The 26,412-nt window shown below is 42.7% G+C and overlaps 1 protein-coding gene across 4 annotated transcripts in view; it reads left to right on the top strand.

Moving 5' to 3' along the window:
• The window catches only part of Adamts9 (ADAM metallopeptidase with thrombospondin type 1 motif 9), a 182,128-nt gene that overhangs the window by 137,486 nt on the left and 18,230 nt on the right, over nucleotides 1-26,412 (top strand). For all 4 annotated transcript variants that reach the window (XM_008827120.3, XM_029560637.1, XM_029560638.1 and 1 more), the window contains 7 exons: nucleotides 8,917-9,087; nucleotides 18,168-18,362; nucleotides 19,321-19,453; nucleotides 20,416-20,510; nucleotides 20,606-20,700; nucleotides 20,784-20,917; nucleotides 23,049-23,140. In XM_008827120.3, the coding sequence (XP_008825342.1) occupies nucleotides 8,917-9,087; nucleotides 18,168-18,362; nucleotides 19,321-19,453; nucleotides 20,416-20,510; nucleotides 20,606-20,700; nucleotides 20,784-20,917; nucleotides 23,049-23,140 (915 nt within the window). The remainder of the gene's footprint in view (nucleotides 1-8,916; nucleotides 9,088-18,167; nucleotides 18,363-19,320; nucleotides 19,454-20,415; nucleotides 20,511-20,605; nucleotides 20,701-20,783; nucleotides 20,918-23,048; nucleotides 23,141-26,412) is intronic.

The raw sequence follows: 26,412 nt of genomic DNA, 5'->3' as shown, positions 1-26,412 counted from the left end.
GAATACATGTTCATGATTGTAATATCTTCTTGATTCATTGTTCCTTTGATCTGAACGAAGTGACACTCTTTATCTCTTCTGATTAGTTTTAGTTTAAGGTCTATTTTTTCAGATATTAGAATTGCTACACCTGCTTTTTTCTTAGTGCCATTTTCTTGGTATATTTTTTTCCAACCCTTCACTTTAAGATAGCGTCTGTCTTTGAAAGTGAGATGAGTTTCTTGCAGACAACAAAAAAGATGGGTTTTGTTTCTTATTCCATTCATATAGTCTGTGTCTTTTGACTGGGGAGTTCAGTCCATTAATGTGTTATTAATGAAAGATGTGTATTGAATCCTGTCATTTTTATTTCTGTTCACATTCTTGATATAGCTGTACTTTTCCACAGTTATACCTTCATTGAATTTCTTTCCGCAACTCCTTGGGCATAGTCATTGTTTCCTTTGTATTCTTTGTATTGCTTCCAGAACTCTCTGAAGGGCTGGTTTTGTGGACATGAATTCCTTCAGCCTATTTATGTCATGGAAGACTTTTCTTTCCCCTTCAACTATAATAGAAATTTTGGCTGGGTGTAGTAATCTGGGTTGGCATCTGTGGTCATTTAAAACTGGGAATACTTTGGTCCAGGATCTTCTGGCTTTCATAGTTTGAATTGAAAAGTCAGCTGTAATTCTAATGGGTTTTCCGTTATATGTGACTTGTTGTGTCTCTTTTGCAGCTTTCAGAATTGTCTCTTTGTTTTGTATGTGTAGTGGTCTTACTATGATGTGCCATGGAGAGTTTCTTTTCTGGTCCTGTCTGTTTGCTTCTGTATGCTTCTTGTATTTGTATGGGCATGTCTTTAATTTTGGGAAATTTCTTCCATGATTCTGTTGAAGATCTGGTCCATGCCATTATCTTGGGATTCTTCTCCTTCCTGTATGCCTGATTCACTTCCTTCTTCATTTCAGCCTGAGTATTCTTTATTTATTTCTAGCTCTTTTCTGAATTCATTCAGAAGTTTATCCCTATCTTCCTTCAGTTCTTTGATTTCTTCCTTTTTGTGTGTGTGTTCTTTAAATTCACTGAATTATTTTGTCATGTTTATAATTGTTCTTTTGAGTTCCATGTCCTGCATTATGTCTACGGGGTTCTCATTGTACTCCTCTAGAGGACTATTGGTATTTGGTGGGGATACAATATTTTGTTTTTTCATATTATTATTTTTTCTCTGTGATTTTGACATGTGAATTTCTTTTGTAGTTTCTGATTATTGTGTGAGACTCAAGCCTTCAAATATAGGCCTGCTTCTTTTTGTGAACTTTATGTGTCTTTGTGGCTTAATTTTGGGGCATGAAAGGCTGGTTCCTGTAAGCTCACAGTTCTCTCTTTTGATTTTATATTGGAGTGGCCAGATTGCTTTTGTCTTCAGGAATTCCCACAGAGGCCCAAGTCAGATGAGGATCAGATGCTCTCAGGCTTTCTCCTAAGGTCTGGATCCCTCCAGGATAGACTTTGGCCTCAGGAATTTGGGGGTTGGACTGGCCTGGGAGCCGGGCCCAGGAAAGATGCCGGTCTCAGGCAGCTGGTGGATGTGCCACCCAGAGATGTTAAGCAAGATGGGTGCGGGAGGCAGCTCCAAGGGCTCCTGGGGACTGCACTAAGGAGCTGGGTTGGTCTGGATGCAAAAGATCAAGATGAGGAAAGGTCAGCCCTCGCATCCAGGAAAGAGGCTGGCGTGTTGTGCAGAGTCCCTGGGCCAGGCCCAGAGTGCCCCTGGGGACCTGAGAAGGAACTGAGTTGTTCTGGATGCATAGGATCAGGAAGAAGCAGTGGTGGTTTCCCAGGTGTCTGTGGCGCCAAGACAAAGAATGGGACAGGGCCCAGGCTAGGAGGAGAGACCTACAGGGGAGATAAGTGAGGCTGGGGGAGTCAAGGCATGGAGGGCCCAATTAACTTACCCCAGAGATAGAAGCGGGTTGGAGAGAAGCCTGTGGGTCCTGCAGGCCCAGGAAGCAGAGGGAGGTGAAGGCGGGGCCAGCCAGGCCCAGAGTGCTCCTGGGGACCTGGGAAGGAACTGAGTTGCTCTGGATGCACAGGATCAGGAAGAAGCAGTGGTCTTATTTTATTTTTTTATTTGTATGAGCATTTTGCCTGCATGTATGTATGTGCACCACGTGCATGCTGTGCCCACAGAAGCCAGAAGAGGGTGTCAGATCCACTGGAACTGGAGTTACAGATGGTTGTTAGCTGCCATTTGGGCCTGGGAATTGAACCTGGGTCCTCTGGAAGAATGGTCTTAACCACTGCCATCTCTCCAGCTCTGCCCTTCTTTTTTAAAGAAGTTACTCAGGCATCTGTCTTGAGAAACATCTCTTCTGCTTGTCTATCCTGGCATGACCATCAGGAATACTTCATACAGCCACAAGGACTATACATTTCACCATTCGGGGAGTGCTGTTCCCATAGAGTACACTGTGAGAGACATCTCCTGGTGTTGTTTAGCTTAAATGCCCAAAGCTAGTGATGATAAACATTATAGAACTTAGTGTTTAGTAAGATATAGACAAGGCTTGTTGGGTAATTTTACATGAAATACACCATCAAACCGTTTCCTTACTCTTCAATGTGGTCATTATATTTTATCCCGTTTACTATGAAGAAGCATGAGGCTTAGGTGCACTGATTCATTGAAATTTGTACATGTAACAGTAAGGTTAGAATTTGAACGTGGCCTCTGGAACACTAGCTCTGAGAGCTTATACCCTCATCTCCCTATGTCAGCATGGCCCTCATCTGAAATTTCTTTTCTTTCTTAGTGGCTCCTTAAGCCTTTTACTGGAGAGGTAGTTTCAAAGTATTGCTCGCTTCCTGGGTTGCAACCCCTACCTTCTTCTAACAGTGAGACTCTCACTGTGCAATTGGATAACTATGACATTAAGCCATGTCAGAAAGGCTGTGGTGTTAGAGCCATTCTGCTCAGTGTGAGGCCTTTGGCTGTGCCAGGGAGAAAGAGTAGCAGCTATTTAAGATAGGGACTTTGTTTTCCAGAATCTTTCCAGTATTTGGCATGGTACTTACAGCATGTAAGACACCTTTGAATGGATGAATTTATGAATGGAGGGATGAAATGTGGGTGGGAAGGAAGGACAGTGCCTGCTTCTTTAACTGCAGAGAATAAAGACATTCCAGGGTCTTCTGGAACTGTTAAGCAAATATTCTTCCTGGAAAAACAGCTGCTGTGTTTTCTTGTCACAAGGCCATGAACACACTGTGACTTTGCAGAACTGCCCAGCCTATTACTGTTTGACCCAGCACAGGCACTGAGGCCTCTCTAGAACATTTTTCAAGTCTAAGAGCTGTTGTACTCAGCTGTGGAGTGACTCCCAAGTTCATCTCCTTAGAAGAGAAGAGTTGGAATGAGCAGAAGCCTTTGATTGGTTGAATGACAAGACTTGCTTGAAATTTACAACAGGGGATGATGAGGGCTTAATGTGCCTGCAGGTCTAAGCCTTAACCATTCATTAGCCATTGCCTCATTCAGTTATTCAACAGTGTGTGTTAACCACCTCAAGTGCCAGGTCCTGGGCATTAGGAATGTTTTTAAATCCCAAAACTTCAAATAATATAATGTAAAAACCTCTCTCCGAGACAGAGTGTCATGGTGACATGTGCCTACAACCCCAGCAATGGGAGGGTAGGAAGGTGGCAAGTGTGAAGACAACCATGGCTACACAGGGAGATACTGTCAAAAGATAAAAGGCTGGGTATACAACTCAGTGATAAAGTGTTTGGCTACCATGTGTAAGATCTTGGATTGCATCCCTCATACCTTGGAAAGAGATAAGATGGTAAGATGATATGACATACACACCCCCAACTGCCCAAATCCTCTCCCCAACACATGTGCTGTAGCTGTTCACCTCTGTCCTCCATGCTGAATCCTGAGAGGGTCCCTCTCTTCCTCTGGCCCAGATGATCATTTGCCCCTTCACTCCTCATCAGTTTCCATCCCCCCCCCATTAGCATTGTCAGGGTCCCCCATCCTTTCTCTTCTCTCTCACATGGCTTCTAATTAAGTGACACTATCTGTTTTGGAACCCACAGCTAACATGACTGAATGGGGGTTAAACCTCAGTGGTAATCAGTGAGCCAGCTAAGTAGCTCATGGGAACTCAGGCAGAGAGTGGCTAGCTCCCTGAAGACAGGCAGGGACAGAAGCTGAGTAAGAGGCCACCAAACTGTCTTCTAGTTCTCAGCACAGACCTGTGCCTATTGCGAATGTTAGGTGGATGAATGAATGACTTTGAAGCTACAGAAAGTCTCCATCATAGTATTTCTGCCTCCTTTTCCATTTTGAATGTCCTATTTGGGAGCAGAAAGTGTCCAGCTTTATATAACTGATTTTAAAATGGTTTTGAGAATAGAATCAATTGGTAATTTAAGGATTTGCCTTTTCTTTCTTTTAAGCAACAGTAGATTGATTCATTTGTCCTTACCTTTCCTTAGGACATAAAATTCCAGCAGGTGCAACCTCATGTTATCAGCTTCCATTGGGTCAGTGACTTGTCCACCCATACACTACCCAACAGCAGTAATATGCTATTAGAAATGGAAAATTCTTTCATCCTTGGTGAGAACAACCTTAAAAGGCAGAACTCATGAATAGCAAGTGATTTTCTTTCCCCCTGGTTAGGAAATTGCACTAAAAGATGTTATGTCAAAATGGAAAGCAACTTGATTATAATCTTTAAGGAAGGACAGCTTCTACCTCTTACATTAAATGATCCAATCTAGAACATCACCCTGTGACCAAGCAACATATTGAATAAAATATTACTCTGAGAGTTTATTTGAGGGTTTCCTCATCCTCAAATTTGGAAAAATACTTTCCCCCTTAATTCTGGCACCGTTAAAGGCACACACACTGAGGACAATGGCTGAGTTCCTTTTTAGCCCATCACTGTGATTATTTCCTTTAAGAATTTAGTATGTGTGGAAATTCACAGAGGCTAATGTTGTTACTTAGTCATGTATTTGGTTGGTTTTGTGAAATTCAGAAAGCCATACTGAAAATTGAGGCAACCTAGAAATCAGAATGAGACTGCTGAAACTTTCTGACTGATCTTTTTCTATTTAGAACATTCTAGAGCCTATTTCAGGACAGGGGAAGGAGTTGCAGATTATAGAGGACAGAGGAAATGATAGTCTCCAAAACTGAAGCACTTCAGTAGCGTGGGCTGAATTTGTTTTCTCCCATGACTTTGCCAAGATTTAAGATCCCAAGAGAAAACCTTTGTCATGTGGTTTTCAGAGTTCTGTTGATTAGTTCCAAAGAAGGGAGCAAGTCATTTATTTACCTAGTTTAATTTTTAATTTCCAGAAAGATATATTCTGGGTAAATTTTCTCATGCAATTCCCCACCATTGGCAAAACAGTTTTTATAGTAGTTAACTATTCTTCAAGACTGAGAAAGGAAGCACTTAGCAAGCAGAAACCGTTCAGGAATCGTGGTATTTCTTGGAGCTGTTACTTATTGGCACCAATACAAGCTTTATGGGTTAGTGAGAGTGCATTGGGGTATGGGAAGACTCAGTCTTAGCATTCCCTAAGTCCTAGTTTTCTAAAGAATTGTTTTCTCTATGGGTAGTTATATGCTTCTTTAGAGATCAACACATCATAGGTTAAGTTTCTGTTTGTTTTTTAAAAATATTTTTAGTGTGTATATTACTTGCATGTATGTAAGTGAGCCCATATCATGCAGTGCCCATGGATGTCAGAAGAAGGTGTAAAATTCCCTTGGAACAAGAGTTATGGATGTCAGTAGCTACCATGCAGTGCTGGGAATTGAACCCTGGTCCTCTGCAAGAGCAGCCAGTGCTCTTAACTGCTGAGCCATCTCTTCAGCCCCTCTGTTTGGTTTTTAACATTCAGCAAAACATTTTAACTTCACAATAGTTGCCAGTTTATTACAAGGAAGCCAAAAAAAACCCCCAAACGCCTGAGCTAGAGCAAGCCAGGGAACCAGCCTCCTCCTCTAGGAAACCAGGCTCCACCAGCCTACCCCTCTAAGGAACCAGGCTCCACCAGCCTCTCCCTCTAGTTCGAAGCTGTTTTGTGACCCTTGTTCATCTCACTGTGGCTTCAGGTCATATTTGTGCCTCTGGAACCTGATGAGTGATTCCACATGCTAGATACTGAGGTTTGCCTCCAAGTAGCTGGACTTTTAAATTTACAATGATCAGGCTGCTAGGATGAACTAGCATAGCTCTCCTGCTTCACAAGTGACTCACAAAAGACAGGGGGCAGTATCACATGATCCAACAATTCCACTCCTAGGAAGAATAAAATCAGGTATTCAAGTTGGTATCTCAATATCCATAGTAGCTCAGAGGGAAGTGACCCAAATATCCATTAACAGATGAGTGCTGAATAGCCACACATTAGAATACGATCAAGCCTGAAAAGGGATGAGTTACTGAGACATGCTCCAAAATAGATGAAACACCCTCCTAAGTGAGAAAAGCCAGGTAGAAAAGGACACATACTCGATGTTTCTCTGTATACGAAATCCCCAGGATAAGCAATCCATGGAGCTAGGAAGCGTGGCCATAGGGTCTGCAGGAAGGAGGAAAGACACATGAATGCTTCCTGGAGACAGAAGTGGGGCGATGAAAGTGCCCCAATGCTGGGTAGTCGCCATGGCTGCACAGCATTGCACATGGACTCAGATCTCTGACTTGTACATTTTAAGATGGTTAAATACTGAATTTTCTGTTGTCTCTTTTTCTATTTATGTATATGTGTGTATTTATGTATGTGTGTGCGTGTGCATTTATTCACGTGTGAGAATGAGGGTATTTGTGTGCCACCCACATGTGTGGTGGTCACAGGACAAACGAGTGTTGGTCTCATCTTCTACCTTGTTTGAAATAGGCTCTCTTGTTGTTTGTTGCTGTGTATGCCAGGCCAGCTGTCCCATGAGCTTCTCAGAATTCTCCTGTCTACTGCCCATCTCCCCCATGGGGTGCTGGGATTCCCGACACACATCCGTCCAGCTTTTACCTGGGTTCTGGGGATCCAAACTTGGGTCCTCATGCTTGCATGTCCCTCACATTTTTACTGGGCCATCTCCCCAGACCCTGTGTTATGTCTTTTTTGCCACACACCTATACAAAAGACATAGGGTGCATTGGGGAGGGCATTTCGGAATGAGGTTGTATCTCAAACTCAAATATCTTTAAGGCAAGACAGATGAAAGAGAATTGCTGCTGTACTACAAAAAGAGAGGGGTTTGTGGCCCTCCCTGCAGAACTGAAAATGAGGAGTGCTACAAGAAGTGCAGTAACAACACAAGAACTTTCCGATGTTAGATAAGCCCACAACAACAGATGTCCAGTCTCTAGGGTAAAAGACTTGGAAGCTGCCCAAGTCAGCCTCTTCCCCACAGCTTTCCAAAGTAGTGTGGACTTAAAATGTCAGGTAGCAGCAATGCTTTAGACAGAACAGGCTTCGGTGACATCAACACCAATACAAAATCCACTTTCCAAGTGCGGTTTGTTGTTGGAATGAAACATGCCACTTGTTCTGTTTTCCTCAGTTGAATTATAGAAATAAATGTGTGTGCCCAAGGGACTAGTGGCAGGCTCTCACAGTCCCAGTTTCTTCATCTCAGAAATGGGGATGATAGCCCTTGCTCCATCTCATTGCCCAGTTGTCCTCTACTGTCAGTCCTTGGTACTCAAGTAGGAGTTCCCCTCTGAGAACCAGGGACTTGCTGCTGTTCACGGACACCCTTGTTCACCAGGACCCACCTTGGATTAGAATCTGGTCAATAGTTGTTGGGAGATGGGAGATGGGAGCTGAGAGCAGTCCACCTGTCAGAGATCAGGCTGTCGGACCACACACCTGAAAGGGGGTTCTCTGTGAGGGAAATGTGCCCTGGAATAGAAAAGAGCTCAAAATGGCACAGTCTGTGGAGAGATGATTTTAGTTCTGCTTTATGAGATGTGATGACCTTCCTGGCACCTTGGTAACCATAGGGCACATTTCCTTCCTTCCTTCCTTCCTTCCTTCCTTCCTTCCTTCCTTCCTTCCTTCCTTCCTTCCTCCCTCCCTCCCTCCTTTCCTCTCCCCCTCCTCTCCAGCCCTTTCCTCTCCCTCCTACTTTCCTTTCTCTTTCCATCTTTCCTATCTCCCTTCCTCATCTTCCTTTTTCCTCTCTCTCCTCCCTCTTCCCTTCCTCTCTTCTTCCTCCCTCTCCTCCCCTCCCCTCCTCTGTTCTTGCCTTTTTTTTTTTTTTCTCCCCAGGCAGTATTAGGGATTGAGCCAGGTTTCACAAATACTAGGCAAGTACTCTCCCACTAAGCTAAATCCCCAGCCCTGGGGTGGTACATTTTAAAGCTATTCAGTGTTTGAATGGATGTTGAGTAAACAAGTTTGAAAGTCCTTTCCAAGCCTGAGAGTCACACCTTTCATTTCTTCATTCAAACAGCCGGTATGGAAGGCACATCCTCATTCCTGGAATAGGGTTTTTAGGTGCCTGATAGAATAAGGAGCTCTCTGGCAGTCCCTGCCTAGGGATCCTACTGTCTTAAAAGCTGTCTAGCTAAATGCACAAATAACTTCAAGAATAAGGGCTTGAGGGGCTGGAGAAATTATTCAATTGTTGGGAACACTGGCTGCTCTTGCAGAGGACTCGGGTTCAATTCCCAGCACCCACATAGCAGCTAACAATCATTCATAACTCCAGTTACAAGGGAATCTGATGCCCTCTTCTGACCTCCACAGGCATCTCACAACACAGGTGCACTTACACATATGCAGGCAATATATTCATATACATAAAAATAAAAATATTAAATAATATTTTAAAAAGAATAAGGGCTTGAAGCTGTGTCAGGCTTGGTGTCATCCCATTCTGTTTGTCTCTTGCAGTGCACCAAGACTTGTGGTGAAGGCTCCCGGTACCGACAGGTGGTGTGTGTGGCTGAGGACCAAGGTAAAGTGCACAGTGCTCACTGTGACATGGACCAGCGGCCTCCAGACCACGAGAGCTGCAGCTTGCAGCCCTGCGAGTATGTCTGGATCACAGGAGAATGGTCTGAGGTACTATCCTGGGGAATCTGTGATGCTTTCAATGTAAGAGCATCAGAGTACTGGAATAGGAATGGGTGAGTCAGACCTACCTTGCCAGGTCTGCCTCTGAAAATCCTGTGCTTTCAGAAAGCGCTTCAGCCCACTGGGCCAGGGTCCCACAGGGGCAAACCGCAGAAGGCCTACCCAATGCCAAGTTCCTTGAGTTCTATATTCTATGACTCACCTTGATCTCCTTTTGGTATGGATAAAAAAGAATTATTACAGGGGCTGCAAAGTCATAGGCTGCCTTCAAATGCCTGAAGAAGGTTATATATGTGAATGTGTCTTGGGACTGGAGAGATAGCTCAGTGGTTAAAAACACTGACTGCTGTTGCAGGGGACCCAGGTTCAGTTCCCAGCACCCACATAATAGCTAACAACCATCTGTAACTCCATTTCCAGGGGATCTGTAGCCTTCTTCTGGCCTTCACAGGCCTTACACACATGGGCACGCTGGCATACAGACAGGCAAAACGTTTATACACATAAAAATAAAATAAGTAAAAATTTAAAAATTAGTATCTTAGGGTTAAGGAGATGGCCAAGTGAGTAAAAGTGTTTTCATTACACACACACACACACACACACACACACACACAAGTAAAGGTAGATAGTCAGATCATTAAGAAATACTGTTAGAATTGGCTAGCCAGAAAGAAGTGAGTCCAGATGAGTGTTCTGAAAAGTCCTTGACATTGGGTGTGGAGCAAAGGCTTCCAACTACTCAGACCCCAACAAGAAAGTGTTGGAAAGGGGCCTCTGTCCATAATTCCTCTCTTCTCTTCCCTTTGCCCTTACTCCTTGGCCTTTAACATCTGGCTATTTTAGGAGACATTCCCCCATGCCCAGCTCTCAGTATGGGGATAACCTCCTTTGTACCCTTCTGTCCCTCCTCAGGTCTTTTTTGTCCCTGTTCCCATGCACCATCCTTCCTCCTAGGGGATTTCTCTTCTTGGCTCTGGCTCCTCTGTGTCCATTGGAGTTGCTATACTCTGACTCAGACAAGACTGACATCCTTCTCTTGGCCAGTCTCTTGTGGGGGCTTTGTTGTGCTGAGAGAATGTCATTCTTTTTCTAAGAGTCGTGTTACTCCTATAACTTTAATACAACCTCAGGCAACACACAGAGAAAAAGAATGCCTTTGTGTTTTTGTGCATGTGTGTGCATATTCATGTATATGTGAAAGTGCGCATGTATATATATGCGGGGGGCACTCTCATGTCATAAGTATCATTTCTCAGGTGCTAGCCACCTATTTTTTTGATACCAGGTCTCTTACTGCACTAGGACTTGCTAAGTAGGCAAGGCAGGCTGACTAGGAAGCTCTAGAGATCCGCCTGTCCCTGCCTCCCCAGTGCTGGTATTATAAGTGCATGCCACCACATCTGGGTTTTTTGTTTTGTTTTTTTTTTTCATGAGTTCTGGGGATCAAACTCAGGCCATTGTGCTTACACAGCAAGTACTTTACCTACTGAGCTAACCCTTCAGCCCAGAAAGACCATCCTTTGAAAAACAACTTTCTACATTTCTGAAGATTTTTCAAGTATATTATGGATTTTTTAAAAATCCACAGATTTTTATGGGCAAAGACTAGAGGGTTGGAAACTGATTTGGGCATAAATATAAGGACCACAGGGCAGGGAGCCTGTGAGGACAGAAGGCAAAGAAAACCTGCCTCCAGAACTCCTTCTAGAAATTGTCTTTGAAGATGCAAGGGCCACTACAAGGCATTCCTTCACTCTGGAGAATTTCTAGAGGGTTCTCTGTGTTCTCAGAGTTCACTCCACCTGTGTTTTCAGGGTCTAGACCAGACCTGTGAGAATGCATAAAGGAAATATATATCTCCTATATGTACAATCTGAAATATAGCCCTGATGTATGGAAGGGTGTTTCATGTTGCTTTCCTGTTATGTTCAACTTGGAAAAGTAAAACGTGCTTATGAAGAGCTACACACTTAAGGCCAAGGCATGTGGAGTCTAGTCACCATACAACTACCACACACACTTCAGAATTCTGGCCTAGCAGGGCTGGAAGAGCCAGAGCCACCAGCCTTTTCACGACACTGCTGTCAGCTAGCCCAGAGTGTCTACTCTTTCTGGCAGCTGTTAAGAGGTCTGGAAGCCTCTGACCATGTTTGGGCCCTGGTTCGTCAGCAAATGTCTGTCTCCAACTGCATCCCCAGCACAAATGGGAATGCATTTTGCTCTTGGTTTGTAGGGGCTAGGGTCTCAGCACCTGCCTTCTCAATGTGCACCCTTGAGGAAGATAGTACAGACTGAGGTCAGTGCATGCTGGCGCTAGGTCACACCCTCTAGAACACCTACGCACAGCACAACCAGGCAGAGCTTGTGAATATCTCTCTGCACAGGGACACTGGGGTAGCCTGGCCTGCAGTCACCTGGGCCCTCTAGCATTCGAACAACAACAACCAAAGAAGGAAGAAGGGAGGATGGCACATTTCCAGTCTCAGCCAGCAGGAAGGAGGGCTCAGCGATGCTCTGCACACCTCTGGCTGGGTTTGTTCTCTCCTGTCACTGGGATTTCTTCAAGCCAGCCCAGAAAGGTCATAGGGAAAAAAAATTATGTGACTTAGAGCAGTAGGGCAAGAGACATTGGACAGACAGGGTGGCTTTTAATCATCCTTGAGGACTGATGGAAACTCTGGTCCCTCAACCCCAGAAAAAGCACAAAATGCATGTGACATGTGATTTCCAAGAGTTCATCTTATTCTCCTGCAGAACCTGGGGTCCAGAATACCAACCGCACCATTTTTGTAGCACCTTACAAAGGATGGCTGCTTAATCAATGACATGGCCTCAAAGTGCCATCTGATCTACAGGACCTGTCACTCAGTTAATTTATTTATTTATTTATTCATTCATTCACTCATTCATTTATATTAGTATATGTTAATTATAAATAAGAATGGGCTTTATTATGAGAATTTCATCCCCACTATCCTCACTTGTCCCCCTCCTAGTCCCAATGATCCCCTTCCTCTTCCCTACTAGGCCCCCTTCTCTGTGTCTGTGTGAGTGTGAGTATGTGTGTGTGTGTGTGTGTGTGTGTGTGTGTGTGTGTGTGTGTGATACTCAGCCTAAGTTTTCTCCAATATTTCTATCTCTTTTGTGAATTCAGTCACAAGTTTATCCCTGTCTTCTTTTAGTTCTTTTATCTGTTTGTGTGTTCTTTACATTTGTTGAATTCTTTGATCATGTTTGTGATTGTTCTTTTAAATTCTGTGTCCTGGGTTGTGTCTAGGGAGCCTTCAGTGATAATAACCATGCTGACTGGTGAGAGATTGAATCTTAAAGTACTTTTAATTTGTATTTTCCTGATGGCAAATGATGTTGAACACTTTTTAAAATGTTTCCTCCCCAGTCATAATGGTTATTATCATGGAAAACAACAACAAATGCTGGTAAAGATACAGAGAAAGAACTCTTGTTCACTGTTTGAAGGAGTGTAAACTGATGTAGCCACTATAGAAATCATTGTGGAAATTTCTCAAAAAAACAAAAAGTAGAAATACCTAAGACTCAGAAGACTCAGGTTTGCCATTCCTGGGAATATACCCAAAGACTTTATACCCTGGCACAGAGATACTTAAACATTCAAGCTTACTGCTGCCCTATTCACAATAGGTAGGAAATGGAATCAGCTTAGATTTCCATCATTTGATAAGTGGATAATTAAAATATGGCACAAGGGCTGGAGAGATGACCCAGTGGTTAATAGCATGTGTTGCCCTTACAGAGGATCTGAGTTCAGTTCCCAAGTACCCACATTGGGCAGTTCACAACCAGCTCCAAGATTCCAAACTTTTATTCTGGCTTCCTTGGGCACTGAACTCATACCTTCTCAAACATCCATATATATAGGATATATAGATCAATGGAACATAATTGAAGACCCAAACATGAGTACATGCAATTTCAGTCATCTGATATTTGACAAAGTTGCCAAGAAAACACGATGGAAGAAAGACAGCATCTTCAACAAATAGTGCTGGCAAAACTAGATCTCTACCTGTAGGAGAATGAAACTAGATACTTATCTTCACCTTGCACAAAAAACAATTCAAAATGGATCAAAGACCTCAATGTGAAACCTGAAACTCTAAAACTGTTAGAAGAAAACATTGGCAGTAACCTACAAGATACAGGTGTAGAAAAGGACTTTCTAAATCGAACATCAGTTACTCAGGAATTAAGGTCAACAATCAACATTAAACTAAATGGGACCTCATTAAACTAAAAAGCTTCTGCACAGGAAAAGAACCAAACAAGTGAAGAGAAAACCCACAGAGTGGGAGAAAAATATTCACCATCGACACATCTGACAGAGGTTTAGCATCCAGAATATATAAAGAACTCAAAAAGCAAAGAATCAAGAAACAAATGACCCAATTTAAAGATGGGCTAAAGATCTTAACAGAGAGTTTTCAAAAGAAGAAATAATATGTCTAAGAAACATCTTTAAAAGTGTTCAAAAGTGTTCAACACAGTTATTAATTAGGGAAATACAAATTAAAACCACTTTAAGATTTCATCTTACCCAGATCAGAGTGGCTAAGATGAAGAAAACAAATGATACCAAATGCTGGTGAGGATGTGGAGAAAAGGGAATGCTCATTCACTGCTGGTGGGACTGCAAACTCGTGCAACTCCTATGGAAAGCAGTATGGAGAACTCTTAAATCACTAAAAATAAACCTACCATATGGTATACCCAGTTATACCATTCTTTGGCATATACCCAAAGGACTCATCCTATTTGAGATGCTTGTACAACCATGTTTGTTGCTGCTCTTTTCACAATAGCTAAGAGATGGAAGCAATCTAAGTGTCCCTCAACTGGTGAGTGGATAATAAAAGTGTAGTACATTTACATAATGGAGTTCTCTACTCAGCAGTAAAGAAAGATGAAAACATGAAATTTGCAGGTGAATGGATGGAACTTGAAACTGTTATACTAAGGGAAGTAACACAAACTCAGCAAAACAAATGATGTATGTTCTCCCTCATTTATGGATCCTAGCACCAAATCCTTATATATGAATATATATCCTGATATAACTGCAGGAACCAGGAAAATGAAAAGTAACCAGGGAGGTAAAGGGAAAGAAGGAACCCAAGAGAGAACAACAGTATGATACAGGTGTTACTAAGGAGAAATGTATAAAAAGGGGGTAGTTAAATTGGGGGGGGAAAGAGAGGGTTATACAAGGAAATATGGGGATAAAGGGGAAGAAGGAGCTCAAGAGAGGTGGGACCATAGTAGACAGGAATTATCAAGGGAGAAATGGGGAAAATGTGGATACTTTAAATGGGGAGGGTATGGAGGGAGTGTTAGACAGAGAGAGAGAGGAGAGAGATAAATAATGCCTACCTGTATTAAAAAAAAAAAAAAAAACCCAGAGGGAATCATATTAGTCCCAAAAACCTACTAAAAAGTTACACATGCAGTATTTCTACATGAGTCCACATGTACAGCTGAAGACTACATAACAAGATACAGTGCCAGACAGGAGAAACCTTCCTTTGAATTGTTGGCCAGGGTAGTTCAAGACACTCCCAAAAGAATGCACAGGCTATTAACACAGCCTTTGATTGCCTCCCAGAACTTGAAGGTAAGACCCTATTGCTAAAGACAGGACATACTTCCAACACAGGATTTGGAGGACTGCAGCTGGAACCTACTCGGAAGACACCTCCCCTGAAGGGTAGCTCTCATAACTTTGGAGAGCACCGAGAAAGCTATTAAGGGAGAACTTCAGTCAATAGTCCAACTCCAGCTTCAAGGCCTAATAACTGCATAAAGGAATGGCACAGCAAACTGTAGTGGCACTTTTATCTTGGGACTTAAAGAGGAAACTCGTGTGGTACTGTAAACCTAGCCAAATACACATAGCTGGAGAGGTCATAGATCTTAGAGAAAACCCCAATGCTGTCACATCCCGAGACAAATGTAATTTCTTACTATGTGCAAAACATGGATCCTTAAATTTACAGACAAGTATACTAGTCACCACCCATCAAAGAAGCTTCTTTTTCAACAGACAGAGATTATTACAGAGTTCCACAACTGGTCATACACAGAGATTGTGAATTACCCAAGCCTAAGTGGCACATCTACAATGCAACCTCTCTACACTGAAGGCTCGTCGAACGTAGAAAAAGAGATAAAGAAAACACTAATGCATATTTCAGTTCTCATCAATGAAGCTCTCTCATGCAATAGAGGGCCAGGAACAAAAAAGGTCACAAATGGCCCAAGTGTGGAGAGTAAAAATCTGCAGAGTTTGAGTCCTTAGTCAGGACTCTTAAACTCCATCTACCCAGGGCTCAGACCATTGGGGAAGAGGGGGTGGAAAGACTGTAGAGCCAGGGAGGAACTGCATGACCATAAGGAAATAGTCATACAAGCTCCTAGTGTCAGCATGCACAAGACCTATGCAAACTCAAGCAGAAAAAAAAACAGCACAGAATGGTGAAAATGAACAGCAGGCCCCAATCTTAGTGGAAGAATTATTGGCAGCCGATTACTGCTAGGTAAGGAAGAGCTGATCTTCTTAAAGGGAGGGACTCCAGATAGGCTAACTAGACCTCAGTGGATGAACTTGCACTGAGGGATGTCTGGAGAGACTAACTTGACATGAGAGGTCTTAACACAAATGAGAGAATGTACGAAATCCAGTGAGGGGGGGGGTGCCAACAGGGAAGGGGGTATAAACTTGATTAAGATGTTCTGTATGAAATACACAAAAAGTCAATAAAAATTTTTAATGTGAAAAAAATGTTTGCTAGCTATTAATATTTCTTATTTTGAGAACTTTCTATTCAGGTTCCAATTCCATTTTTTTAAGCTGTTTTATCTGTTTTCTTGTTTAATTTTTTTAGTTTTTTGTATATTTTGTATATTAATCCTGGAAAATATTTTCTCCATTTCTGTATTGTCTAAGTCAATTAACTGTTTTGATTTATAGCTTTTTAACTTCATGAGGTTCATTTATTGACTATTGACCTTATTTTCTGAGAGTTTGGAGTCTATTCAGAAAGCCTCCTATCTCGAAGTGTTTCCCCCAATTTTTTGTCTGTTAGTTGCAGAGTTTCAGGTCTTACATTTGGAGTTGATTTTGTACAGGGTGTGACAGGGATCTTGCACTTCTACATGTAGACATCAGGTTTTCCCAGCACTATTTGTTGAACAAGCTGTCTTTCTGCTAATGTGAAATTTGGGCATCTTTGTTTTAAAAAAAATCTTATAGGCTTATATATGTGCCCTCTGTTCTGTTCCACTGTCTGTTTTTGTGCCAGTACCACGCTGATTTTATTACTATGGCTCTGTAGTATAACTTAAATCAGGTGTGACGATAATGCCGGCAGTATGCTTTCTCTAAGGATTGCTCTGGCTCATATGTGTTTCCATATCATTTTTTTTTTTTTGAGGGGGTACTGGAGATATAGTTCAGTGATTAAGAGTGCTATTGAGCTTGCAGAGGACCCAAATTTGATTCCCAGCATCCATATCAGATGGCTCTCAACTGCCTGCAACTCCAGATCCAGGAAATGTGGCACCCTCTTCTGGCTTCTACAGACACCTACACATATAAATTTTCAAAAAAATTTTTTTCTATTTCTTTGAGGAATAGCATTGGAATTTTGATGGGGATTGAAATGAATCTGTAGATTGATTTTGGGAGAATGGCCATTTTCACAATATTAATTCTCCCAGTTCATGAGCGTGGGCGGTCCTTCCACCTTCTAGCATCTTCCGCTATTTATTTCTTCAGTATTTTAAAGTTTTTGAAATCTTTCACTTCCTTATTAGGCTTATTTCAAGGATGTTTTGTGATTTGTGGTTGTTGTGAACGGAATTGTTTCCTGATTTCTTTTTCTGTAAGTTTGTCAGTGGTATACAGGAAAGCTATTGAGTTTTTTTATTTAATCTTTTATTCTGCCCCAATGTGCTTTCTGGTGGGTCTTCAGTGTCTGTGATGTACAGAATCATGTCGTCTGCAAACAGGATGCTTTGACCTCTCTCCTTCCTAGTTGCATCTCTTTTATTCCCTTCTCTTGTCTTATCACTCTAGTTAAGACTTCAAGCATTATACTGAATAGGGGTGGTGAGATTGGACAGCCTTGTCTTGTTCCTGAACTTGGTATAAATGCTTTGCTTTTTTTTCTCTGCTTAGCACGATATTGGCTGCAGGTTTGTTGTGTATAGCCTCTATTATGTTGAAGTACATTCCTTCCACTCCCAGTCTTTTCATGAATGAATACTGGGTTTTGTCAAAGGCTTTTTCTACATCTATTGAAATGATCATGCGATTTCTGTCTTTAAGTCCAGTTGTGTGATTTGTGAATTTATATATGTTGAACCCTCCCTGCATGTCTAGAATGAAGCCAACCTGATCATGGTGAATGATCTTTTTGCTATGTCCTTGAATTTAGTTTGCAAATATTTTTTGAGAGTTTTTGTATCTGTATTCATCAAGGAACTGGTCTGTAATTTTCTTTTTTATTGCTGTATCTCTTGCTGTATACTCAAAATAAAAGGATCATTAGATCACATGATTTATAAAGAAAAGAAAGTAGAAAGGTGAGTTGCCAGTCAAAACCCAGAGCTAAGGAGAGAGAAGAGAGAAGGAAATTAAGAGGAAGGCAGATGTGCTGAAACACAGCACTCTCTGGAGTCCTCTTTTGCATTTCACACTGAGGATGTGATTCCCGGGCTGCTGGCTCCTTTTTCTCTCCATATCCGGTGGCTTATCTGGTGTGGTCGGTCGTAGAGGTCTAGAAAATGGTGGTTGATGGCAGTTGGGTATCTCCCATCCTTCTCCTAGGAGCACTAGATAAAGGAAGGGGCTCGAGATTCAGGGAGTGCCTTGCAGTGCTTGCTGTGGTCCTAGATGGATGCCTGAGCTGATAAAGAGAGAGCACTCTGCAGCTTGGGCATGGGGGCAGGCTTGGTGTGGAAGGTGGGGGCCTTTTGTGGCTGCTGCAGGGAGATGCTGGAACGTCCCCTCTTGACCCCTCTCTTCTCAGTGTTCAGTGACCTGTGGAAAGGGCTACAAACAAAGGCTGGTCTCCTGCAGCGAGATTTACACAGAGAAGGAGAATTACGAGTACAGCTACCAAACCACGGTGAACTGCCCTGGCACACAGCCTCCTAGCGTCCATCCCTGCTACCTGAGGGACTGTCCAGTCTCGGCCAACTGGAGAGTTGGCAACTGGGGCAGTGTAAGTAGAGGCCTAGAATCTCAAACCTTGTCTGAAATTCTGCTGCCTGCTTGCAACTTAGCATGGCTGATGGAATAGAAAGAGCTATAGAAAACCAGATAGCCCAAAGTTAATCTTGCTGCCTCCCAGGAGAATGCAAGTTGTACAGTTTTATGCCTCAGTTTCTTCATCTATAAAATGGGTAGCTATGAAAATGAAGTGGGTTAATATATAAATAAAAAGAACTTCAGTTATGATAGCCAATTTCATGTTACATATATTTTACTAGTTTTTTTTTTTTTGGTTTTTTTTTTTGCGTTTGTTTTTGTTTTTCCTAACAAGCCCTTAAAATCTGGCTTTTAATAAGAGTTACACAGGATGAATTTTGGCTGCTTCCGTTGTTAAGGACTCTGTATGCTCTAGTCTTTCTGTGTTGGAATAACTTTGCTGCACTCAGGACACAAGACGAATATTCTAAATTGAGCCTGCTCTGGAGAATCATTGACACAGTCTTCTGGCTTTGGGCTGTGAAGTTCTCAGTCTTGAAAAGTGACCAGGCAAAAGTGTATGATGTGCTGAAAGTTATTAGGGTTAGAAGCCTGGCTCCACCATGACCTTGAACAAATTCCTTAATATTTGAGCCCCAATCTTCCATATGTGAAAAGACAGTAATGGTAGTACTATTTCAGTTTAAATGAAAAAAGTATACATATTATATAATCACACAATTATATAATTACATATAATGTTATACACATGCATAAATGGTTTATATATAAATGTGTATATTTACATGTATGGTATATATGTACAATGCTTAGGTATATCTATGTAAAGCATAGCACAGCAACTGGCCATAGTAAGTAATCAATAAATGTCAGCTACTTGTTGCACAGCCCTAAGGCTCCAAGCATCGTGCCAGCAAAGCCTCTATCTCCCAGGTTCCAGAACCACCCACCAACTCTCCTCTGCCTTTCAGTGCTCCGTGTCCTGTGGTATGGGAGTGATGCACAGATCTGTGCAGTGTTTAACCAACGAGGACCAACCCAGCCACTTATGTCCCACCGATCTAAAGCCAGAAGAACGAAAAACCTGCCACAATATTTATGACTGTAAGTTACTGAACTGAAGTAGTCTTTGTCTAGCATGAAGAGCAAAGCTTCTTTGTTCATCTGTCTTTACCCTTTAAAAATGTGGTGATTCTGTGTGTGTGTGTGTGTGTGTGTGTGTTCATGTGTATATGGGTGTGCCTGCACATGAAGAGGCCAGGGGTCAGCCTAGGTATCCTCCTCAATTGCTGTCTACATTTATTTATTTATTTATTCATTCATTCATTTATTTATTTATTTATTTATTTATTTATTTATTTATGGTATTTTTTGAGACAGGGTCTCCCTGTAGCCCCAGCTGGCCTGGAACTCACTATGTAGACCAGTCCGGCCTTGAACTCACAGAAATCTGCCTGCCTCTGCCTCCCAAGTTCTGAAATCAAAGGCGTGCGCCACCACACCTGGCTTGTCCACCTTATTTTTGAGACAAGATTTCTCACTGAACCTGGAGTTCACACATTCACCTAGACTGACTGGCCAGCAAGGCCAAGGGAGCCTTCTGTTTCCACCTTCCTAGTCCTGGAGTACAGCATGTGCAGCTATGCCCAACCTTAGTTTTTTTTTTGTTTTTTTTTTAGGTTTTTGGATTTTTGGGTTTTTGAGATAGGATTTCACTATATAGCCCCAGCCGGCCTGAAACTCATTATGTAGACCATCCCATGCTGGCCTCTTTCAGTCTTACAATGATCTGCCTGTCTCTGCCTCCCAAGTGCAGGGATTAAAGGCATGCACCACCATGATCTGTCCTACACCCAGCTTTTTAAAGTGTGTTCTAGTAGATCAAATTTAGGTCCTTGTGTTTGCCTGGTAAGCACTTTACAGACTAAACTACCACTGAACATCCCTCTGCCCCTGCTTCTCTACCTCTTGGCTAATGAATTTTAGTATGGACAGTGCAATCTCTTTGCTGACAGATACTGAACATCTCCGAACCTCACACCCATTTTGTGGTTTGTACTTCCTAGGTGAGTTACCTCAGAACTGCAAGGAGGTAAAAAGACTCAACAGTGCCAGTGAAGATGGTGAATATTTTCTGATCATCAGAGGGAAGTCCCTGAAAGTGAGTGTGAACTCAGAATGTTTTCATAGTGATGACTGTTCCCATGGCTCCATTGCTGACTGCCTTTCCTGGATTCCCTCTGGTGTGTCTTGTAGGTTTTCTGTGCAGGGATGCATTCTGACCACCCCAAGGAGTATGTGACACTGGTCCATGGTGACTCAGAGAATTTCTCTGAGGTTTATGGGCACAGGTAGGAGGACTCCCCTGCAGAAGAGCCTAGAGAGCCTGGAGAAACTTTCCTATGCTTACCAGAACATTATCTCCATAACTTAGGTTGCACAACCCAACAGAATGCCCCTATAACGGGAGCCGACGAGATGACTGCCAATGTCGGAAGGACTACACAGCTGCCGGCTTTTCCAGCTTCCAGAAAATACGAATAGACCTGACCAGCATGCAAATCATAAGTAAGTTCAGTGGGCCATCACGTAGGTGCACACTCCTCTCCGCTCAGTGAGCAGCAGGTACTGTGAGTGACTAGGTATGGAAGTCACATAAGGAGCTCACAGCCCAGCAATCATAATCCTGCCCTAAGTAAGCATCACGGGCTGGGGCTTGATCCTTTGTGTTCACTGCTGAATTCCCAGTGCCTGGAGCATACCTGGCATAGGACAGGACTCTAACAGATTTATGCTGAATGAAGGAAGGAAAGCTATAAATATTTATGGGAGTTCCACCACTGCATATGAGGCCTCAGGGCAGCACCCTAGTAAACATGGCATTGATACCAAGACCTTAAGGTTAAGAGGGTGCTCCACACTAATGCTGATGCAGGAAGAGCAATAGAGGAGAAAAATGTTTCTGGAAACAGCAGCTAGGGAACCCCACAGCAAAGTAATTCACATGAAAACATTCCCCCTCCAGATGGGTCTTCACAGCACAGTGCACACATATACATAGGTGGAAAACTAATTTTACCTGATTGTCAACTTATGGAAGAAAAATGGAGCCCAGAATTACCTTTCATAACAAGCCTGCTCATGGCCTGATTTTATACTCTGGCCAGCACTGTTTCTGTTGGGGACATTAATCATAAGAGTTGGAAAAGACAGCTAAAATATATAAGCATGTTCTCTTCAATAGAGGAAGAACAGAAATAATGAATAATTAAATTTTTTCTCATTTACATTGCACCCATAATATTACATTGGTTTCTGTTGAGGGAGATTAAACTTGATTTGTACCAACATATTTTTATTGCTATCAGCTAGACTGATTAGGACTAGATGCACAAGGTCTGTAGTGTCTTCATTTAGAAAAGGCTCCAGCTTTAGATTCTGAAAGAGGAGTAGGGCCTTGTGACCCTCTCCCCTCAGCAACCACTACCTATAAATCCCACCGCTCCTTGAGAGTCTGTAGGCAGCTAATTGTTGCTGTGACAGGGAGATACATTTTCCTCAGTGGTGTAACTGCTGTAAGTTCTCCTGTTAAACCTCTCACCCATGCTCCTGTAAATGATGCTAATCAAATTTATTGTGTCGCAAATATAAAAAGGCACAAAAGATTCCAAACTAGAAGGTGATGTACTGGGGAAGGCGTTAAGTAGGAGGAAGAGGGGTCAGGTAAATGGTAGTGAATATGATCAAATTACATTATATATGTATGACAATGTCATGACCGAACCCACTAGTATGTATCATTAATGTACACTGATGAAAATTTCAAAAAGAAAAAGAACTCAGTTAAGAATCCCTTGGGTAGGCAAGGATCTCTTTGCTTCAAAATAGGGCCTTCAGATTTCTCTCCCACAAAAGTGGGGTTTGCTGCAGGAATCTTTAAGCTTCCACCACTCCTGAAAGTCAAAGCAGAAAGATAAAAAATAAAAACCCTCTCCAGCTACTGAAGCCCGAAGCCATGCCTGCAGCCCTCCCGCAGCACACTCCCAGTTGTAAGCCACTCAGTGCATTCTGTGCTGCAGCCAGGAACAGCAATAGGGTTAAAAACATCACTGCGCATTGTTTTCAGTTGCTTTATTTTTCTTTCTTTCTTTTAAACTATAAGCTAGCCCCAAACTTGAGGAACTGCCATTAATAATTTCAAGATGTATGTTCTAATTGCTCCACATTCTGGCACGAATAGCAACTAGGCCACGGGAAGACAGAGGAAACCTCGGGATGGCCCCTTAGGGCTGGAAATGCTCACCTGGCTTCTTGCCCTGTCCTTAAGCCTGGGGTGCAGCTAACAGGAGGTTCACCCTCACCCAATTACACTGCACTTAAGTGATTCCTATTTGTGTAGGAATCAATTCCAAAGTCATGTTAAACCTCTTTTGGTTTTCCATACTCCAAGGAGACAGACAGCCAGTGCTGATAAAGCCCAGGGAACAAAGCTCTCAGAATCACAACTCTAATGAAGAAAACAGCAGTGCACATCTGGATCCATTTGCTCACTAATAATCCGAGTTCTTTCTTTCTCTCCCATTCCTGATTATTTTCTCATTATTCTCTCCCCTCTGTCTCCTTATTAATATCCTGTCCCTTCCCTACCTCTCTCCCCTTTCTTTCTTCCTCCCCCTTTAACCCCTTCCCCACCCCACAGCCACTGACTTACAGTTTGCAAGGACAAGTGAAGGACATCCTGTCCCTTTTGCCACCGCTGGGGACTGCTACAGTGCTGCCAAGTGCCCACAGGTGAGTCCTCAAAGCCTTTCACCCTACCAGGATCCACCCTTTGCCATGTCTCAGGCCCCTCTGTTCCTGTGCACTGGAGATGTTATTAGAACAGTTGCTCTGTGGGCAATTGGCCACATTGCATCAAGGCCTCACAAATGTTCTCAGAGTCTAACCCAGGAGTCTGATGCTTGAGAGCAGAGCCTGAGGAAATGCTCCCAGCTACAGGCCTAATTTCTGAATTCAGCAAGATGCATGGAGTTTCAGCCAAAACTTAAAAACAAATTAGATGTTGGATTGCAAAGGTTTGATTTAACAAGTTATAACTCAATAAAGGAATACTGCACAGTCAGTAGAGTGCTAGCGATGCTTAATGACAAAATCCCTCCTTTGTAGCATTTCCAGCTTCTATGCTGTGTATATTCTCCCTGTGATGGATTTAAGATGTCAACAGTACATCACTAAATGGAAAGAGATGCATAAACAGAGTCCAAAAGAGTCACTGTAGAGCCACGTCTGTGGCACAGACCCACAGTCTCTGATACTTGGTGGGATAAGGCAGGAGGATTGCAAGTTCAAAGCCTACCTATGCTACAGAATGAGTTTCAGACCAGCTTGGCAACTTAACGAGACCCTGTCTCAAAAATATTCGCCTAGCAAGGCCAGAGGTTCAATCCCCAGCACCAGAACAAATAAAAAGAAACAAAACAAAAGAAGCAATATGAGTGAACCCAGCACATCAGTTATCCATTAAAAATTCTGAATATTGCAATATGCAGGAAAATGCACATGGGTTTATGAAAGAAAAACAAGATGAAAAGTCCTACCTATACTACGATCTCACACATATGTTTTGAGCTCTCCCTCCCTCTCTGCGTCTGTGTGTATGTGTGGGTCTGTGTCTGTCTGTGTCTGTGTCTGCGTCTATGTGTGTGTCTGTGTCTGTGTGTGTGTGTCTGCGTCTGTGTCTGTGTCTGATAGTGCTTGGAACTGAACCCAAGGCCTCTTGCATGCTAAACATCTGCTCTCGTGTTGGGCTGTACTATCAGCACCTGTGGTTTTAAAACTTTATTTAAAATATTTGTGAGACTTCACATGAGTATTGTATTTACGCTATTTTCACCCTGAGTTTCTTTTTTTTGTTTGTTTGTCTTTTTGAGACAGGATTTCCCCATAGCTCCAGCTGTCCTGGAACTGACTATGTAGACCAGGCTGGTCTTGAACTCACAGAGATCTGCCTGCCTCTGCCTCCCCGAGTGCTGGGATTAAAGGCGTGCACCACCACGCCCTGCTAAATATGTCTAGGTAGGAAAAAGGTATAGAATGACTTTTTCAAAATATTAGTAGGATACATCGGCAAGTTTTATGACGTCACATAAATAAATATTGAATCTGGAGGTCTCAAAATTTATAAGATTTACATGGCAGATATGTGAAATTTGCAGTGTTCACACCAGAAATGCAAACTCAGTGTCTTCTATGGGTGGTACTTGCCTCTTTCTTCCTGTTCTGCAGCTGTAGACTTTCTTGCTTCTTCCGTGGTTTGGGGATTGGAAAAATGCTATATTAATCAGCCTAGGCTAATTTTGTAAAATAGTCAGTGGTCTTGGCAAGGAGCTTCTGAACTTGGAAGGCAGGACGAACATGAGCAATTCTCTATTCTGGACAGGAAAACTTGGCCCCAATGTCTTCTTGGTTCCCATGAGGTCTTTGCAAACTGATGTTGTGTTGGGAATTCCCCATTTTGCGAGCCTACAGAAGTCCGGGGATTGGAATTAAATGATGCATTCTGAATCTCAAGCCCTGTCTCTGTAGGATGGGTAGATTTGCCATCAACCACAGAATCATCCAGGGACAAACTCATCTGAACTTTCCTAAGGAAGACCTGTTTTGGAAGTGTTTCGTCAGTCTCTAGCCTTAGGAGAGAGAGCATTGCTAAACATATAGAGGAATGTAAAGAAAGATGTCTGGAAGAAAGAAAAGAAACAAAGAACATAATGGTTCGAAAAGGCTTTCCTCCATCACCAAGGAGTTTTAAACATTTGAAGCACAGTTTCTTAAGAGCAGTGGCTTAAAGCATCCCATTGGTGTGACTTGTGTTTCAGTGGCAAAGAGGCTGACCCTGTCCTGCCTTTTTCAAGTGTCTCAGGATCTCCTCATTTCTATCTTCGTATCCTTTGGGAAGTAAATCCTTAAGTAAATGAAGAGTAATTTGTTTTCATGTATTTTAATAACTCAGACACATGAACTAATTTGCTAAACTCAGATAAGAAGCAGTTCCTAAGTAGGAAAATTCCATGCCAAGGGAAGGTTCATTCATAGTTTTTCCCCAGCCAATTCTTCAGAACGTTTGGGTTCCTTCAGGATTCCTCAATCATCTGTGAAGCACCGATTCCACTCATGAAATCAAAACATGAGTTTTTCAACTCAGTTTTTCAGGGAAAGGTTTGTAGGAAGCTTGGGCCTATGTAGCCTGCTTTGGGAGTGATGGTTTGTCTTGTGACCTCATGACTGTGCTCAAGTCAAAGCAGAAGGATCCTCCATTTGAGCCTCTGTCTCTTCTTCACCATCCATTGTCTTTGCGCTAAGGTTTTCTTTCTCATAAGAGTTAAGTTCCCTGAACCCCCGCCTCAACAGATGGCTGGGTATGGTTTCTTTATCCTGGTCACAGTAAACAGCATTGTTTCTACTGACACTGAAATTAATGGCTCACCTTCATTGAGCATTTCCTGTGCTTCAGGCATTGTGCCGAACATCGCTTAGACAGAAACATCAAGTCCTCACAGCCTTACCTCTCCTTAAGAGAGGTAACTGTAACTGGCCCAAATCACAAAGCTCTCTCAGAGCAGACTGGGTTTGATCTCAAGATGTCTGAATCCATCTCCATGATGGTAGATGTGTCTTTATGACTCTGATTCCAGGCAAGAGCCCTGCATACCCTCTTAGTCTAAGGACAACATGGTGCATGTTCTGTCACAGGAGGCCCAGTTAGTTGGGGGCGTTGTGAGGACAGGAGCTAGGTCACAGAATCCATGGTCTGAGAACTACATTGCTGAAGCAAATCAGGCATCCTTTCTGCAGCAAGGTTAGACAGGTTAAGTGAAAGACAGGATGGGAAAGAGGGAAGAGAGCAGCCATTGGCAACAGTGTGATACGGGGCTATGTATGATGGGCCCCTCTCCTCTGAGTAACAGTGACCATCAGATAAGAAAGTGGCCAGTGGGACCTCAGTGCTCAGGAGGCTGAAGCAGGAAGGTCCTGAGTTCCAGGTAGCCTGGACTACACAGTAAGAC

Source organism: Nannospalax galili, unplaced genomic scaffold (assembly GCF_000622305.1).
Source record: "Nannospalax galili isolate Female #2095 unplaced genomic scaffold, S.galili_v1.0 scaffold1051, whole genome shotgun sequence".
Lineage (NCBI taxonomy): Eukaryota > Metazoa > Chordata > Mammalia > Rodentia > Spalacidae > Nannospalax > Nannospalax galili.
This window is presented reverse-complemented; position numbering and strand designations above follow the sequence as displayed.